Source organism: Rhinatrema bivittatum, chromosome 2 (assembly GCF_901001135.1).
Source record: "Rhinatrema bivittatum chromosome 2, aRhiBiv1.1, whole genome shotgun sequence".
Taxonomy (NCBI): Eukaryota; Metazoa; Chordata; class Amphibia; order Gymnophiona; family Rhinatrematidae; genus Rhinatrema; species Rhinatrema bivittatum.
In genome coordinates this window covers 530,705,641-530,725,837 of record NC_042616.1, presented here as the reverse complement: position 1 = coordinate 530,725,837, position 20,197 = coordinate 530,705,641, and the positions used below count along the sequence as shown (strand labels likewise).

General features: G+C 42.1%; 1 protein-coding gene across 1 annotated transcript in view; it reads left to right on the top strand.

Annotated features, from left to right (window-relative positions):
* ATP9B (ATPase phospholipid transporting 9B (putative)) overlaps positions 1 to 20,197 on the top strand; it is a 1,157,977-nt gene that overhangs the window by 1,064,742 nt on the left and 73,038 nt on the right. The window contains exon 21 of the mRNA XM_029590836.1: positions 3,720 to 3,818. Coding sequence (XP_029446696.1) covers positions 3,720 to 3,818 — 99 coding nt within the window. The remainder of the gene's footprint in view (positions 1 to 3,719; positions 3,819 to 20,197) is intronic.

Sequence of the window (20,197 nt, the reverse complement as noted above, 5' to 3'; positions counted from 1 at the left end):
AGACTTAGTTTTTGGGTACTTGCCAGGTTCTTATGGCCTGGATTGGCCACTGTTGGAAACAGGATGCTGGGCTTGATGGACCCTTTGTCTGACCCAGTATGGCATTTTCTTATGTTCTTATGTTCTTATGACCTTACAGAGGCTCCTGGCCCTAAAAGCCATAATCCCAGTACCTGCGGAAGAGGTATCTTCTGGACATTATTCCATTTATTTCATAGTACCCAAGAAAGAGGGCACCTTCAGGCCCATCCTGGACCTCAAGTCAGTCAATCGACACCTACGGGTCCCCAGCTTTCGCATGGAAACTCTACGGTCTGTCAAGAATTCAGTACAGCCAGGGGAGTTTCTCACCTCCCTAGATCTGTCAGAAGCCTACCTGCATATCCCAATCCATCGGGATCACCAGCGCTATTTAGGCTTCAAAGTCCTAAATCAGCACTTCCAGTTCCGGGCTTTACCCTTCGGGTTAGCCACTGCGCCGCGGATCTTTACCAAGGTAATAGTAGTAGTGGCAGCGGCACTCAGGAAGGAAGGAATCCTCGTCCGTCCCTACCTGGACGATTGGCTGATCAGGGCAAAGTCACCGGAGGAGAGTCACCGGGCAACCAACAGAGTTATAGCTCTTCTGGAAAGCCTAGGATGGGTAGTCAACATAAAGAAGAGTTCCCTACAGCCATCCCAGTTGCTGGAATACCTAGGGGTCCAATTCGACACCCAAGAAGACAAGGTCAGCCTGACCTCCAAGAGACAGTCAAAACTCCGGCATCATCTGCAGGTCCTGCTGAGCGCCAGCCGGCCCATAGCTCGGGATTATCTATAAGTCCTCGGCCTCATGGCATCCACTCTGGAGGTGGTGCCATGGGTGCGGGCTCATATGAGACCATTGCAACACGCCCTTCTATCTCGATGGAGTCCACGATCACAGGACTACACCATACACCTGCCTCTACCAGCCAGAGTGCAGAATCAACTACACTGGTGGTTACGGCCCGGCCACTTGAGCCGGTGGTGAAGAATGTCCTCCCCAACCTGGATTCTGCTCACCACAGATGCCAGCCTGAACGGATGGGGAGCGCACTGCGAGGAGCTCACCGCCCAAGGACGGTGGACCAGAGAAGAGTCGAGGTGGAACATCAACCGACTAGAGGCACGGGCAGTCAGGCTAGCGTGCCTGCGATTTGCCCACAGACTTCGCAACAGAGAGGTCAGAGCGATGTCAGACAACGCCACCACAGTGGCATATGTCAATCGACAGGGCGGAACCAGAAGCCAACAAGTGTCCCTGGAAATAACTCCCCTGATGATTTGGGCAAAAGCCAATCTTCAGGACATCTCCGCCGTACACATTGCCGGGAAGGACAACACTGCGGCAGACTTCATCAGCAGAGAAAGCCTAAACCCGGGAGAATGGCAGCTGTCACCCACAGCCTTTCAGATAATTGTGGATCACTGGGGGACGCCAGCCATGTACCTATTAGCAGACAGGTCCAATGCTCAAGTTCCCAGATATTTCAGCCGCAGGCAGGATCCTCGAGCTCAGGGGATCGATGCCCTGGTACAGCCGTGGCCTCAGGGGACCCTACTATATGCATTTCCTCCATGGCCCCTGTTGGGCGCCATTGTTCTCAGGATTCAGCGACACAGAGGTCTAGTTCTTCTAGTGGCCCCGGACTGGCCAAGAAGACCCTGGTACGCAGACATGAGAAGACTACTGGCAGGGAATCCTCTTCCTCTGCCTCCATACCGGGACCTGCTACGGCAAGGCCCCATTCTCCACGAGGATCCAGCTCAATTCTCTCTTACGGTCTGGCCATTGAGAGGGCTAGACTGAAGAAAAGAGGATATTCGGAGCCGGTGATAGATACACTCCTCCGAGCACGCAAGTTCTCCACATCACTAACATATATCAGGATCTGGAGAATTTTTGAAGCCTGGTGCGATTCTCACAGCACCAATTCGCATACCGCAAAGATTCCTATCATTTTGGACTTCCTGCAGGAGGGACTTCAGAAGGGTTTGTCCCTCAGCTCCATCAAGGTTCAGGTAGCAGCAATGTCTTGCTACGGTCCCAGGAGTGATGGCACTACCATTGCCAAGCACCCAGACGTTTCACGTTTCCTGAAAGGAGTCAAGCACATTCGCCCGCCACTGAAGTGGCCATTGCCCTTGTGGAACCTCAACCTAGTGTTGGAATTTCTAGCGGGATCAGCCTTCAGGCCCCTTCGAGGCCTGTCGCTCCGTTTATTGACCTTGAAGATGGTGTTCATGCTGGCTGTGTGTTCAGCACGCCGCATCTCAGAGCTACAAGCACTATCCTGTCGTGATCCATTCCTCAGAATTACTCCAGAGGCCATCCATCTTCATACAGTTCCTTCCTTTTTACCCAAAGTGGTCTCACACTTTCACCTCAACCAAACCATATCCTTGCCTACCACGGAAGGTTTGAAGAAATCGGAAGAAGGTTGAATACTACATCATCTCGACATCGGTAGACTACTGTCCAGATACCTGGAAATGTCAAAAGCAGTACGAAAGACGGACCACCTGTTCGTCCTGCACAGCGGGAAGAAGCAAGGGGAAGCGGCCTCACGGCCGACCATCGCCCGCTGGATTAAAGAAGTTATCAAGGCAGCCTACGTAGAGGCGGGAAAACCACCGCCTCTACAGGTCAAGGCTCATTCTACCAGAGCACAATCAGTCTCTTGGGCAGAAGCTAAGCTGCTGTCGCCTGCAGAGATATGCAAAGCGGCGACGTGGTACTCCCTCCATACCTTCTCCAGATTCTACCGTCTGGACGTTCAGGCCAGGGAGGACAACGCATTTGCGAGGGCGATCCTACACGGTCCTTGGGCAGCCTCCCGCCCAGTCCGGGAGTAGCTTTTGTACATCCCATTTGTTTTGAGTCCATCTGCTACACGCTAAGAAATGTTAAGATTACTTACCTGGTAATCTCCTTTTCCTTAGTGTATGCAGATGGACTCAGCATCCCGCCCGGCTGCCGGTATACAGGGGGATTCGCTGACTCACGGTAAGCCATGTTTTGCTTATAATAGGGCTTCCACCCTGCCGGGTGTCAACGCCTTCCGGTTGAGAACACTGGCGGTCTCCAGCTACCATCAATTGGTCAGGGTAATCCTGCTGATTAATCGATCGGTCAGTACACATATAGCTATAACAGCTTTGCCAGGAAGATTACTGAATTGCTTTACTTTCTATGGGGGTATATGTACCCGTGCTGACGTCAGATCCGTCTCCAACTGCTAGCACGAGCACACTATACCCATTTGTTTTGAGTCCATCTGCATACACTAAGGAAAAGGAGATTACCAGGTAAGTAATCTTAACATTATAAATTGAGATTTACAGGTCTGTTTCTTTACTGTAATTTCTGTATTTTTATAACTAAGGGCTGGGAGGAAGTGTTTTATATGAAACAATTTTTTTAAGATGTTTACATGGAACTGATGCACAGATTCAAGAGGACTATATGTATGTATATAGATAGACAGATATATACCTGTTTTGTACTTTCTTTGTTTTATGTGATCTTTGAAAATTGCTGTGAGCTAGTTTGTAAGAAATAATTTAAATATAATTAAGCAACCAACCAAAGGATGACTGATGGAAAAAAAAAAAAAACTCTGCATACAGATTGTTATTTGAAAACAAGGTTCTTAATATTCAACAGTGAAATTAACAAGAGAATTTTTATTTTACAGATATGGATGCTCACAGGTGATAAATTGGAAACTGCCACTTGTATTGCAAAAAGTTCCCACCTCGTATCCAGAAATCAAGACATTTTTATTTTCAGACCAGTAAGTTTATTTTTTAGTAATTTTCACATGGCATTTTTTTCCCCATTATTTGGCAGTATTTTAGCAATGATCAGTTGATTTATTTAAAAAAAATAAATCAACTGATCATTACATTTTTAACCCTTCATTTCCAGAAAGTCAATTCCACTAATGCTATTGGGGACAAGAGGAAGAATGGGTGTAACGTGCATGGAGTGTTGGTTGTTGCTCTTGACAGAGGGCCTGGAGGTGATCTGCAAGGAGTGGCAGTTGCCACCATGTGCAGCTTGCAGGGCAGACTGGATGGATCATTTGGTCATTCTCTGCTGACTGTTACTATGTTACTAAATGTTAGTTTTTTGCGGCACAGTAAATTATTAGGAAACAATGGAGAGGGGAAGGGAGAGTTATTGCTATTTGGAAACAATCACCTGAAAGAAAAACACTAATATCTAATTAGTATTCCTTCATCAAGTTTACAAATGTTATCACTTGTTTTATTTTAAAAGATAATTGTAGCAGATTATTAGTGAGATTTGTGGCTTCTTAATGATATTATGCAATAGATTGTCCAATGTGTTTTTATTGTTGTTAAGTAGACGAAATAAGCTTGGCCTCTGCCCTCTCATAAGTAAGGTAGCCTCAAACATTCTTGTGAATACAGATAAGGTGTCCAAAGAATGATTTTTTTTTCTTAACACACGTACTTTTAGATTTATGATATACTGGAAGTCAGTCAGCCCTTAGGGTGATATTATATAACATTAAAAATTTAATGTTAAGATTTTAATTTGTTTTCCATGGTTGATCATTTAAGAATTGTAAGGAAGACATTGGCCAATTTGGTGATTTTTATCATTTTGTTTGCCAAACATTTCTGTACAAAGAGTATCTCAAAATTAGTATCACCGTGTCTAGCCATCTAAAATGTAAAAGATAAAATATATCTGCCTATTTTCTGGTTTTAACCTTTTCATTTACTACGGTGTTGACACGAGATGCATAATTTTCAAAGGAACTTCTATGGGAAGCAATACTTTACCCGCAGTAATGGTCATTTAAAAAAAAAGGGACAACCAATGCGCTTGAAACATTATGTGCCTACACATTGAATGTGTGTATTTTTATGTGCATAGGGAGAAACTTTCCAGGGTCAGGGGAGAGTTGGGACTTAACACACATACGTTTTGATTATAAACGTATGCATGTAAATACTTTCTGTAAATAAAATTTATAATTATGTGCACATGGTTTTACAAGGATGAGTTTCAAGGCAGATTTATGTGCCTAAATTCTGCTTTGAAAATTAATGTAACTTATGTGCATATTTGCTTTATCTTTTTCTTTATCATTATTATGGATTTATAAATCACCTATTACCAAAGCACTAGGCAATGTACAAGCAAACATACATAATTGCAACAAATACAATTGACATACATGATTGCAGCAAATATAATTTGCTGACTAACTTATGCATGATGTTAGAAAATTACCCCGTAATGATTCATGTGAACATATCTAAATATGCGTTAATGTAGTACTATTAAAAAGAATGTTACAGTATTAACAGTGGTGTTACACATAAGACACGAAGTAATTCTTCTATAAAATATTGATAAAGCCCTTTTTGAAGTGCTGTTTCCTGTTTTGGAGCCCGATATTTCTAAATGATATGGAGAAATTAGAGAAAAGCTAGAGGGGAGCAATAAATTAGACTGAATGAATATACCAATGAATATAGGTTAAAAAAAAGTTAGGGGGTTTTTCGCCTGGAAAAGAGGAGTAAAGTGTGACTTATAAGTCTTCAAATACATAAAGGAAGGTTACAATGAGGATAGTAAACTGTATCCACTAAAAAAAGGGTAAGAAGTGATGGGGGTTTACAGCAAGGGAGATTTAGGTTAGATATTTGGAAGGACTTTCTAGCTGCAAGGATAATCAAATATTGGAACAAGTTACTTAGGGAGCTATTGAAATCATCATGGGATGTCTTTAAACTGAATAAGTTAAATGTTTGGGATGATATGAGAGCAGTGAATTCTGTCTTAGAGTATGAATGTGTGGTGTTGGTTAAACCTGAGATCATTCCCAGTCCTATTTTTTCTGTGAGGATGTTTTTTTATTACATAAGAACATAAGAAATTTTGGCTACCTGTAAATAAAACTTCGGATGTCTTTTTGAAGTGTCTTTTTTGAGGAAAACCATAGTGAAGAATATAGAATATGTATGTACAGATTTCATTTCTAAACCTGCTATCTGCTTTTAACTCTGTGAATAAAAAATTGATAGATGTTATGCAATCAGACACTGTATGTCTTTTCTCAATGAACCACTTGCACTTACAGAAATAATTATTTGAATATAATTTACATGTAAATGCAGTTTATTGTGAAGCATCAGAATGGCAAATTAGGCTCTGCAGAATGTGATTTGCAATTAAATTATTAATGCTTCTGATAAAACTTCAGATCAATTTTTGTTGACCTGTCATGTTGTAACATTACAAATTAAGCTTTCCTGAACAAAATCTAATTAGTTTGAGTTGGATTTTTTTTTATTATTATTTTCATTACCAAGATGAGTAATAAGTGATGAGGCTGAGAATCTGTTAATTTGAATTACATAAAGTTTTAAATTAGGCATTCCTTGAAATAGATTTTTAACCTTATCTATAGTTATGTTAGCATGTATTTCTTTCTCAAACCAATATTAGGAGCAAAATGTATCACATCCTCTATCAGAAATATTTCCTTTTCATACAGCTAGACCAGTCCAGATGCATTGTTTATATTCTCCTACCAGCAGATAGAAACAGAAAATAACAGGTTTGCTGACATCTCCCATTATAGGATCTCGTGCTAGCCTCACAAGAAATTTGTCTCCAGCAGATGGTAGACAGACATCCCGTGCTGTGAAGTGAGGCTTGGTCTAGACCCAATAAGCTGGAATTGTGAAGAGGAAATGACTGCTCCTGGGGCAAAAGTCCTCTTGGTTGAGCATAGCTAGGGACCTTAATTTTCGGGGTTTGTTTGTTTTTTTTTTTTTAATTTTCCCAGGAATTTATCAGGGTGTATTATGACCAGAATAAAAACAGGAGAAAATCAGTGGAAAAATGACTCATTATGTTTCTGGTTAAATGGACAGAAGCCAGGATAATAAAACAATATTGAGCAGATTCTCCCGCTCATCCACGCAGCAGCATCCCTGTCTCTACCCCATCTCCTTCCTATCTCTCTCCACACCCCTGAGAATATATAAGATATATACCCATAATCAGAAAAGATATTCAAAGGTGAAGATTCAGAAGAACTGACACAAATCTTAGTGAACCTGGAAGGGCAAATTGACAAACTAAAGAGTAGCAAATCACCTGGACCAGATGGTATACATACCAGAGTGCTGAAAGAACTGAGAAATGAAATTGTGGACCTGCTATTGGAAATTTGTAAACTATCAGTAACATTATCTATAGTATGAAGACTGGAGAGTTGCTATGTAATGACAGTTTTTAAAAAGGGATCAGGAGGTGATCCAGGAAACTATAGACCAGTGAGTCTGATGTCTGTGCCAGGCAAAATGGTAGAAACTATCATAAAGAACAAAATTGCTGAACATATAGATAAGCATAGTTTAATAGGACAAAGCAAACATGGATTTAGCCAAGGGAAGTCTTGCCTCGCAAATTTGCTACATTTTTTTGAGAGCGTACATAAATATGAGGATAAAGGTGAGCCAGTTGATACAGTGTATCTGGAATTCCAAAAAGCATTTGACAAAATCCCTCACGAGAAACTTCTTAGGAAATTAAAAAAGTCATGGGATAGGGGGCAGTGTCCTATTATAGTTTGAGAACTGGTTAAAAGATAAAAAAAAAACCAGAGAGTAGGTCTAATTGGTAAATTTTTCCAGTGGAGAAAAGTGAATAGTGGAGTGTTCCAGGAATCTGTTCTGGAACCACTGCTTTTTAATATATTTATAAATGACCTGGAAATGGGAACAACAAGTGAAGTGGTAAAATTTGCCGATGAGACAAAATTATTCAAAGTTGTTAAATTGCAAGAGGATTATGAGAAATTTCAAGAGGACATTGCAAAACTGGGAGACTGGGCATGCAAATGGCAAATTAAATTTAATATGGACAAGTGTAAAGTGATGCAATTAGGGCAGAGTAACCCAAATTATAGCTACATAATACAAGTTCCACATTAGGGGTTTCCATTCAGGAAAAGGATCTAGGTGTCAACATTGAAAATACATTGAAATATTCTGCTTAGATTGTAGCAGCAGCCAAGAAAGCAAACAAAATGCTAGAGATTATTAGGAAAGGAATGGAGAATAAACAGAGAATATCATAATGCCTCTGTATCGCTCCATGGTGTTACTGCACCTGGAGTATTGTGTGCAGTTCTGGTCACCACATCTCAAAAAAGACATCGCAAAATTAGAAAAGGTACAGAGAAGGGCAACTAAAATGATAAAGGAGATGGAGCAATTCCCCGATGAAGAAATGTTAAAGAGGTTAGGACTCTTCAGCTTGGAGAAGAGACAACTGAGGGGAGATATGATAGTGGTCTATAAAATGAGTGGAATGGAACAAGTAAATATTAATCAGTTGTTTACTTTTTTGAAAAGTACAAAGACCAGGGGGACACAATGAATTTACTAGGTAATACATTTAAAACTAATAAGAGAACATATTTATTTTTACTCAATGCATAATTAAGTTCTGGAATTCACTGCCAGAGGATGTGTTGAAAGCTATTAGTGTAGCTGCATTTAAAAAAGGTTTGGACAAGTTCCTGGAGGAAGACCATTAACCTTTATTAATGTAGAGTTACAGAAATCCACTGCTTATTCATGGGATAAGCAGCTTGGAATCTATCTACCTCTTGGGATCCTGTCAGATACTTGTGACCTGGCTTGGCCACTGTTGGCCTGATGGACCTTTGGTCTGACCAAGTATGGTAAGTCTTATGTTCTTATGAATCTCCCTCTCCCCTCGCCTCCGCATCACAACAGTATTCATTCTTACTAGTGGTGGTTCCAGACTTCTCTTTCCATCAGCAGCATGCTTACTGAGGTTCCTGCGCTCTGCAGCACTGTACTTCTGCTTTTGTGCAGGGCAGGGAGCCTGCTGGAAGTGCTTCTGGTGGGAATGGCCTACTTCAAATGCTACAGTGGCAGCACCAAGCAGCAGGCACCTTGGCTGCCTGGGGAGAGGGGGAGATGGGACTTGAAGCTCCATGATAACAGCACTAGTGTGTGTGTGTGGGGGGGGGGGAGAGGACTTGAAACACTGCAGGTACTGGCTTCTTTCAATAGATGGAGGCCTTGAGACACTGCACCTGCAGCAATGGAACTGATCTATAATCATCCTGAATTTGGGTGAAAATCAGTTTAAACTAAAAATGAAGGACCCTAATCATACCCATGAGGAAGGGGGCTTCCAGAGACTAAGTCTCCTGATTGCTGGAGTCTGTCTGTATATTTCTCATTTTGGCAACACTCTCCTTCTTCGCTTATTGGCATGGATTCTTCAGTAAGATGGTAAATCTGTTGTCTAAATATAGTCATATACCTAAGATACTCAGAGGAGACTAACTGTATTTCAGATGGCATTATAGATAAGTTACCAGCTAGGATTGTACATTCATTTGATTCCACGAGGGGGATACCTTTCCAGTGTGAACATCTGGCAAACGGCAATCGGTATATAAAAACCTTTAAATAAATAAATAAATTGCTTTGGGGTGGATTATAAAAGGGTTACGCGCATAATATACGCGCAACCCTTTTAAACTCGCTGCTGTGCGTGCCGAGCCTATTTTGCATAGGCCCGGTGACGCGCACAAGCCCCGGGACGCGCATATGTCCTGGGGCTTGAAAAAAGGGGCGGGGGGGGGGGGGGGCAGGGGCGGGACCGAGGCCTCCGGCACAGTGGCTGTGCTGGGGGATCGCGCACAGGCACTTGGCTGGCGCACGCAACCTATGCCTGCCCAGATGCAGGCGTAAATAAGAAAATAAAGGTAGGGGGGATTTAGGTAGGGCTGGGGGGCAGGTTAGATAGAGGAAGGGAGGGGAAGGTGGGGGGGAGCGGAAGGAAAGTTCCCTCCGAGGCCGCTCCGATTTCGATTTCGGAGTGGCCTCTGAGGGAATGGGGAAAGTTATCGGGGCTCCCCTAGGGCTCGGCACATGCATGGTGCACAAGTGTGTACCCCCTTGCGCGCGCCGACCCCAGATTTTATAAAATGCGCCGGGTTGCACGCACAAATCTACGCCTGCGCGTACCTACAAAAATCTGGCCCTTTGTGTGGTAAAGTCTTCACCCTGTTGAAAAGGACTTATACACACTTTTCTAGAGCCCATGATTCTCAAGCTAGGTTGGATCATTTGTTGTTTTCCAGATTCCATTTTGCTAAAGTGGTTGGGACTGAAATTGGTCGTATAGAAATTTCAGACCATTCTCCAGTTTGGATGGAGCTGGAAAGGTATATGGAAGCAGATCAGGTAATGAAATGGAAATTCCCTTCTTATTTTTGTTTTGATGAGCAATTCAAAGAATATTTAATAGGGAAATGGAAAGATTATGCTGTGACTAATAAGGCCCATCAACAAACTCCTCTTTTATATTGGGAGACTGCAAAGGCTGGTTTACAAGGGAAAATTGTTGCATATACAGTAAGAAGAAAGAAAGTGATGTCTAGACATATTTTAACTTTGGAGAGAACTTTAAAGATCCATAAGCTCTGTTTTCGGAAAGATCCCTCTCAAGGAAATAGATCACAATTGTTAGCAAGTCACTCAACACACTAATACACCAAAAAACTAAAAAGAGTTTATTGTATCATAAATGTACATTTTTCACATTTGGAAACAAACCCAGAAGAATGCTGGCTTATATCACCAGAACTTAGTCAGGAATAAATCATATAGCAGTTTTGAAAGATAAGGGACATCTAGTGAACTCTATTAAGGAAATTTTAAAGATTTTTTATGAATATTATACCCAGCTATATAAGACAGAGCCAAGTGATATGGGAGGAATCTCTGAGTATCTCAGTTCTTTACCCTTACCTAAGTTATCTTTTGACCAGGAGCATTTTCTTAATGCCCCTTTAAAATTGGAAGAAATGTATTTTGCCATCGAAACATCTATATTATATAAGACTCCAGTACCCAATTGTTTTTTGAGCTTTCTTTACATATGGGTCAGGTTTTCAACTATTTATTAGAGACAGGAGGTTATACCTATGGTGCCAATAACCCAGTAATTACAGTTCATCCGAAAAAGGCAGGGATCTGTGTTGATGGGTTTTTATAGACCTATCTCATTAATACATTTTCATGCTAAACTGTTAAAAGTTATGGAAGATCATCTTTCCCAAGGTACTGTGGGAGTTACTATCTTATGAACAAGTGGGCTTTGTTAAGAATAGGTATTCAGACTCAAATGTTTGTAAAATAATAGTTTCTAAAGAGCGTTCTATTTATTTATTTATTTTTAGTTTTTATATACCGATCTTCTTGCATTAGATACAAATCAAACCGGTTTACATTGAACAAAGAACTTGCCTGTAGGCGGTACATGGAACCATTAACGTACAAGAAAAACTCTGGGTAACATAGTCATAAAGTAAATTGACCAGGAAAACAATTAGCATTACATAGTAATAAAAGTCACAATAAACGGTCGATCCAATTGAATTGAACTTGGATCCATTAGGCAGAAAAAGATTAAAGGGTATCTGAGGGTTTCTTCAAGGTAACGTGAGTTAGAGAAAAAAAGTGAAAAATGAAAGAGAACTTATAATAAACCAAATCATAATTGTGAAGAGAAATGAGGAGGGATATGTTGCGAGAAATGGAGAGCATGTGTTAGCTAAAATGAGAGTTCTGGAAAAGCAAGGTTGAATAACCATGTTTTTAGTTTTTTCTTGAAGGAGATGGGGCAAGGGTCCTGTCGGAGGTCTGGTGGGAGAGTGTTCCATTGAGTGGGACCAGCGGTAGAGAAAGCCCTGCTCTTTAGAGATGTTTTACCTTGAGGGATGAAGAGAGTGCCTCGATATGCTCTTCTCATTGGTCTAGCAGAGTTTTTAGTGCGAACTTGGAAGGTGAGATCGATAGGGGCAAGCTTGTAAAGAGTTTTGTGCATGATGGTCAGCACTTTGTAGAGGATTCTATATTTGATAGGGAGCCAGTGAAGGTTGTAAAGGATGGGTGTGATGTGATCCCTCCATTTTGAGTTCGTTAAAATCCTGGCGGCTGCGTTTTGTAACATCTGTAGAGGCTTAATGGTGACAGCCGGGAGCCCTAGCAACAACGAGTTACAATAATCAATTTTGGTGAGAATGATTGATTGCAGAACCAGTCGGAAATCATAGAAGTGCAGGAGAGGTTTAAGTTTTTTAAGGACTTGTAATTTGAAAAAGCACTCCTTCGTCGTATTGTTGACAAACCTTTTGAGGTTCAGCTGGTTGTCCAGTAGGGTGCCAAGATCTCTTACGTAAGAGGTATGTTTGATGTTATCTGGCATTGTTGAAGGGAAGTTAGGTTGATAGTGGCTATTAACCTGAGGCTGAACATCTGGGTGATAGACTGTCTCCTTTTTCAGGGGGTTATCATCTTGAGAGATAATTAGGAATTCGGTCTTGTCTTTGTTGATGACTAGGTTAAGCTTAAAGAGGAGTGAGCTGATTTCCTGGAAGCAACTGTCCCAAAAGATAAGGGATTTTTTAAACTATTTCTTTATGGGGATGAGAATTTGGATATCATCCGCATATATGTAATGCTTGATTTTCAGCTTGGTGAGGAGTAGGCAGAGGGGAAGCAGGTATATGTTAAAGAGGGTTGGTGAAAGGGCAGAACCTTGTGGGACACCCAAGTTGGAACTAATTGGGGTGTGATTGTTTATTATTGATTTTAATCTTGAATGATCTATTGCTAAAGAATGAACGGAACCAGTCCAGGGCAGAACCAGAGATGCCAATATCCTCAAGTCGGTTTAGCATAATAGAATGGTTGACCGTATCAAAGGCTGCCGAGAGATCAAGAAGAATCAGTAGGTGCGATTGTTTTTTGTCCATGTTTACAATGATGGAGTCGGTGAGCGAGATCAGAAGCGATTCTGTGTTTAGAGATTTACGAAAACTATATTATTTTGTATAATCATTGGTCTCCATACGCAAACTTTTTTTTTTTAAATGTTTTGATCGTTTAAATATTTAGTCTTTTCAATTTTAATATAGTCACGAAAGATTGACTTGTCTGTAGTGGTGATTACAAAGTATCCACACAGTTAAATACCTGACCGTTATAACAAGGTATCTCTCGGTATTCTATATGAGGTCTCCATTCACATTTAAATAAATAGATGTTTCCTGTGAATGTGATGTCCTTTTGGTAGTATAATAAGTATTTACATCATATTAGCAGTTATTTTGAGAAATATTGAACAAAGCTTGGCAGTGGCTGTGTTAGCCTCAAAATGGGAAGCTTTCACTGAAGTGTTTGATTGAGAGAGTCTGAGTAGACAAAATATATTTAGCAGAAATTATTTTCTTTGGAAAGAGCATGGCATTGTAATATTGTTTTAGGTAAGTAGAACCAAGAACTCCTAATCCAGTTTCCATTAGATAGATTTCTTAATTGTTTCACTCAAATAAATCAATTTACTTGTAATATTATGTTACGAGATACACAATACAAATTTTTGTCCAGATTTTATTTTTCACAGAGACAAGCTTATTTGGCTAAGATTATGTAGTCCAAAGTTTTTATTAAAAGTAACAAAGAAATTGGATCTTTAAGCTAATCTTTTTGGACTTCTGGATTTATACCCCATTTTTGGAAAGGAATTTTTAATTTCATCAGAGTGTTCTTCATTTTTAAGATTCCTTTTGAGGCCAAGTCAGCTTTATTTTCCTCAATCTAAATGGAAGAGGATATGGAGTCATAAAGGGCCAGATTTTGAAAGGCTACGCGCGTAACATACGCGTGTAACCCGAGAAAATTTACCCCTGCGCGCATCGAGCCTATTTTGCATAGGCTTGGCGGCATGCACAAGCCCCAGGACGCGCGTATGTCCCAGGGCTTGCAAAAAGGGGCAGATCGGGGCAGTCTAGGGGCATGGCTTGAGCGTGGCGGCGGTCCAGGGGTGGGGTCGAGTGCTCCGGCACAGGGGCCTATGCCGGGGCATGGCGCATTGGCGTGCGCAAGTTATGCCTGCCTCAGACAGGCATAACTTTTTCAATAAAGGTAGGGGGGATTTAGTTAGGGCTGGGGGGTGGGTTAGATAGGGGAAGGGAGGGGAAGGTGGGAGGGGCCTGAGAAAAAGTTCCCTCCAAGGCCGCTCTGATTTTGGAGCGGCCTTGGAGGGAACAGGGAAAGCCATCGGGGGCTCGGCGCACGCAAGGTGCACATATATGCACCCCCTTGCGCGTGCCAACCCTGGATTTTATAACATGCGCGCGGCAGCGCGCGCATGTTATAAAATCGAGCGTAGATTTGTTCGCGCCGGGTTGCGCGAACAAATCTACGCCTCCGCATAAGTTTTAAAATCTGGCCCAAAGTGTTCTTGTTTGCTAAGAACACCATATAGAACTGCTGGTAGTCGACAGATGCTCTTTCGGTGACACGATGGAGTTATTCAACATATAATCTTCCTCTCTTGAAATTGTTGGATGGTAGAGAGAGCTGCCTAGGAAGAAGAAATTGATGTTGGATATATGGGACCCCTATTTATGGCAAAAGTCAAAAAATGTAATTCTTAATACTTAATGGATTTCTTATTTTTGATAAAGAAGAGAAGGCATGTTACAATGTTTATTCTATGGTAGGGGTGGAGCGTGAAGGATTATGGGGGTGGAAAAAGGGAAGCATGATATTATAATGCAAAATAGATTATTGTAATGTGTGTAGTTTTTATTGGTGACATGGTATATAAAAAGAGCAATTATGTGCTATGTTGTAGGTCTTATTTTCTTTCTCAAAATAAACAGATTTGGATTTAAAACCTTTTTCAAGCACATTTGAAGCAAAAAGCCTGTGAAGGAGTCAGTTGGACCGCTAGATAACCAAGCGGTAAAAGAGTGCTCAGGGAGGAAAAAGTGTTATGAACGCTGCCCGCAGGTCTCCCCGCGAGCAGGCTCACTTACCCACGCTGCTTTATTCACCCGACGCGGCTGGTGTCGCCGATGTCTGGCCTCCCGGTGTGGCTGGAGCCGCAGACTGAAGTTCCTTCTGTGGCCCGGAGGCAGCCCTGCTTCGCCCTCTTCACCGCGACCGGAGCCGCAGACTTTGCTGCCTTCCATCGCGGCCCAGAGCCGCCGCCGACGTCACCCCATCCTCGCGGCTGGAGGCCGCAAAAGCCTCTGTCTTTCCTGGCGACTGGAGCCGCCCTCGAGGCTGCCTGCAGCAGCTGGAGTCGCTGCCGTCTTCGGGCCTGCATCTCAGGCCAGCCTGCCCCTTCTGCATGCTGTGAGACGGTGCAGGCTGCTGTCCGCGGTCCTGCCCAGCTCTTCCTGCTCTCCTTAGGCGCCGGCGCGCGCCTCTCTGCTACATTTAAAGGGCCAGACACAGGAAGTGTGCTGGCCCTACCCTAGGGAGTGGACTTCCTGCTTCAGCCCCATAAAAGGGCTGCTCCGTCAGTCCGTCTTTGCCTTGCATCGGAGTTGCTTCACTCTGGAGGTTCCTGCTTGCCAGAGCTCCGTCAGGTCTTCTTGTCTTCTCCATGGAGTTCTTGTTGTTTCGTCTCGTCATGCCAAGTCATGTTCGTGCCTGAGGTCCCCGTCCAGGTGTCCTGGTGTCTCGTCTTGGTCTTCTGTTTCCTGATGTTCCAGGTTCCTTGATGGCTTGCTCCTATGTCTTCATCTTCAGCGCTCTTGAGCCTTTTGGTACCTGTTAGGCCGGGGGTCCCTCGGATGATGTGTGCCCGAGTGTGGACTAGCCTACAGGTGGACTGGTGTCCTGTGCTCCTGAGCTGTCATGTCCTGCCAGCCGTTGGTGGAGCTTCGGATGACATTGGCTCCGTCGTCTGAGTTCTGTTTCGACTGGATCCTTCCCTGCACTCGTCCCGCTCCCAGCATGGTCCATGACCAGCCTCCTCAGGCTGTGTAGGGCGCGCAGTGGGACAGGGTGGTCCGCAACTCAGTCCCACGGGTGGTCTGAGTAGGGCACCCTGAGAGACAATGCCAATGTCCTTCGGCCCAGCGTCTCGTCTTGTCTGGACTTCGTCAGTTCCTCGTCTCGTCCTGGATGCCGTTGCATCACTCTTGGTATCATGCTTGTTCCTGATGTCGTCGCATCGACCCTGGTCCGGGATGCCGTCGCATCGACCATTGGTCCGTGATGTCTTCGCATCAGCTTTGGTGTCAAGTCTTCGTCCGCAATGCCATTGCATCGATCCTGCTGTCATGTCTTCGCCGCGATGCCGTTGCATCGATCCTGCTGTCATGTCTTAGTGTCAAGGCCCGTCTGCCCTCAACCTCAGGCCAGGCCTGCTGCTCCATGCTGTTCCACGCAGCAGGTCTGAAAGGGCTCGGAATGGTCTAAGGACCATTCACATTCCAACATCATCTGTTGTTGGTCTTGGGAGCTTGCAGGCCTGGCAGAGGGTCAGACCATTAGCCATGGTGGAACACGCAGTCAACCCTCGGTTCGATCCTGGATCCGTCTGGGGTCAGGCTGAGGCCCAAGGGCACACTAAAACACTCCTTACACAACAGAATGCAAGGCCTTTAGAGGCTGTCTACGTAACAAAAAGAAATAAAAGAAAAACTAAATGAATTCTTTGCTTTGGTCTTTACTGAGAAGAATATTGGGAACATGCCCACATCTAAAACATTCTTTAATGATTAATATTCTAAGCAATTAAAACAAATCTCTATGACAATGGAGAATATAATAGATCAAATTGACAAATGAAGGAATAACACAGACTTGTAGATAGATGGGAAAGAAATATTTTTAATAAATAAGGACCTCATTTACTAAGCATTTTTCCTATAGACACAAAATGGGAGAAAAGGTATTGTATATCAGGCCTTAATAAAGAAGTCACCAGGACCGGATGGCATTCACCCGAGTCCTGAAAGAACTCAAACATGAAACTGCACACCTGTTGCTATTAATCTGTATCCTATCATTTAAAACAACTACAACACCTGAAGACCAATGTAACAACCGTTTTTAAAAATGAGCTCCAGGGGTGATCCAGTAAGTCTATAGACCAGTGAGCCTGATGTTGGTGCCAAGCAAAATGGTAGAAACTATTCTTAAAAACAAAATTACTGGCCATATAGATAGATATGGCTTAATTGGGAAGAATCAGCATAGTTTTAGCAAAGGAAAGTCTTGCCTTGCCAATTTTTTAGATTGCTTTGAAGGTGTAAATAAACATGTACATGAAGATGAGCTGTTTGATATAGTATATTTGGATTTTCAGAAGGCATTTGGCAAAGTTCCTCATGAGAGACTCCTCAGGAAATTAAAAAGTCATGAGAGGATCGGTGTCCTATTGTGAACTGATAACTAGTAAAGGACAGAAGACAGAGTAAGACTAGTCAGTTTTCCAAATGGAGAAAGGTAATGAGTAGAGTACTACAGGGATCAGTACTGGGCCTCTGCTATTCAATATATTCATAAATGATCTGAAAATGTGAACATGTAAGATGATCAAATTTGCACATCATACAAAATTATTCAAAATTGTTAAAAAAAAAAAAAAAAAAAAAGCAGCGGATTGCGAGGAAATGCAGAATGACCTTGTGAAACTAGACAACTGGGCATCTGAATGGCATAAGAAATTTAATGTGGAAAAGTGCAAGTGATGCACATAGGGAAAAATTATCCAAGCTATAGCTACACAATGCTGGGTTCTGTATTGGGAGTCACCACCCAGGAAAAGGATCTAGGAGTCCTTGTGGACCATGCATGGACATCCTCAGCTAAGTATATGGCGATGATCAAAAAAACAAATCAAATGTTAGTAATGATCCAAAAAGGAATGGAGAATAAAACAATGTTATATTGCCTCTGTATCGATCCATGGTACTTCTAGTCATCGTATCGCAAAAAAGACATAATGAAACTACAAAAGGTGCAGAGGAGAAAATGGGATGGCTCCCCTGTGATGAAAGGCTCTTCAGGTTGGAAGAGAGGAGGCTGAGAAGGGACATGATAGAAATTTATAAAACTATGAGTAGGAGTGCAATGGGTAAACAAATAATAGCTTATTTACCCTTTCAATTAATACTAAAACAAAGTGATTCTCCATGAAACTAACAATCAGCAGATTTAAAACAAATCATAGTAAGTACTATTTCCCTCAGCACACAATTAAGCTGTGGAATATGTTGTCGAAGTGGTCACAACAGATAACATAGCAGGATTTAAAAGAGGTTTGGACAAGTTCCTGAAGAAAAAGTCCATAAAACATTACAAGTCAGGTAGGCTAAAGAGAGCTGGTGCTATACCTGGGAGTGAGTAACAGGAAATAGGTCTATTTTATGGGATCTGCTGGGTTTTTGAGACTTGGGCTTGCCACTGTGGAGACAGGATGCTGAGCTTGATGAATCTTTGTCTGGCCTAGCTTGCCTTTTTTTATGTTCATATGAGCAGCCTGAGGCTGGGCTCCAGAGTGGCGAACTGGATTAGAAACTGGCTGAGTGATTGATAACAGTACGGAATTGGTAAATGGAATTTTCTCAGAGGAAAGAATGCTAATTAGTGGAGTACCTCATGATTCTGTTCTGATGCCAGTTCTTTTGAATATCTTCATGAGTGATATTGCAGGTAGATTAGAAAGAAAAGCTTGCCTTTTCTGCAGATGGTGACAAGATCTACAACAGAGTGCAGATAGTGTAGCGGTGTTTAAAAAAGGATTGGATAAGTTCTTGGAGGAGAAGTCCATTACCTGCTATTAATTAAGTTGACTTAGAAAATAGCCACTCCTATTACTAGCAACAGTAACATGGAATAGACTTAGTTTTTGGGTACTTGCCAGGTTCTTATGGCCTGGATTGGCCACTGTTGGAAACAGGATGCTGGGCTTGATGGACCCTTGGTCTGACCCGGTATGGCATGTTCTTATGTTCTTATGTTCTTAGAGTGGGTACCCCAAGGGACTAGATGGAGTGAAAAGTGATTTAAGAAAGCTTGAGGAGTGACCAAGTGCTTGGCAATTAAGATTCAGTGCAAAAAGTGCAGAATCATGCATTTGGGTTATAGAAATCCAAGAAAGAAGTACGCACTAGGCAATAAGATACTAATTTGTGCCATTGAAATGAGAGACCTCAGAATGATTGCATCTGATGATGTTAATGTAATCACCAGAGCTAGAGGATGCTAGATTGCATAGCAAGAGGTATAACCGGCTGAAAAAAAAGGAGGTGATAATGTCTCTGTACAGATCATCAGTGAGACCTTACCTGGAATATTATGTGGACAAATATTCTGGAAGCTGTACCACCAAAAGGATATAGACAGGCTGGAGACAGTCCAAAATGTTACAGGTCTGCACTAAAATTCATGTGAGATGAAACTTAAAGATCTAAATAAGTATATCTTAGACTAGAGGAGAAAAAAATAGGGTAGATAAGATAGAGGCATTCAAATACCTCAGAAGTATACATCAGATACAAGAAGCAAACCTATTTCAGAGGAAAGAATGCTATGGAACAAGAGGTCATGATATGGACTTAGAAGTAATATTAGAAAATATGTATTTACAGAAAGGGTGGTGAATGCATGAACCATTCACCCAGTGGAAATTTATGAAGACAAAAACAGTAATGGAATTAAAGGAAGCATTGGATAAATACCAATAATCTCTTTGTGATGAAGTTAGAGAAAAGCCAGAGATGCACATCTACTCAAGAGGATGGTGTACAAAGGAGGAAAACAACAAAAACTGTCTTGTATAAGGAAGGTCTGTATATCCTTAGCAATGTGAACAGGAATAACTGGGCAGACTGGATGGGTCAGTTTGTCTTGTTATGCCATCGCCTATTATTTTACTATGAACAACTTGGATCTGTGAAATTGCACCAAAAAATGAAATTGAGCAGAATAGATGGTCCTAGTGGCCTTATTTTTCATCATATTCTATGTTTCTATAGAGTTAGGAGGAGTGACATCAGATAGAAAGAAGAGAGAACTGAAAAGATGGTGGATAGGAAAAAGATGCACAAAAGAGAGATGGCGAGAAGAGAGTGGAAAGAGTGAAAGATAGTTGGAGTCTGGAAGAATGATGTAGAAAAGAGGAGGTAGTGAGCGAGATTGGAGTGTGCAGAAGGAGGGAGGGTCCCTTTGCTTTTTTAACCTTGTAGTGCCTGCTGCCTTTCTGACTGGGACTGTCAGCTGAGACTGAGCTGTTGAAAGCCTTGGAACCATTGCTTTA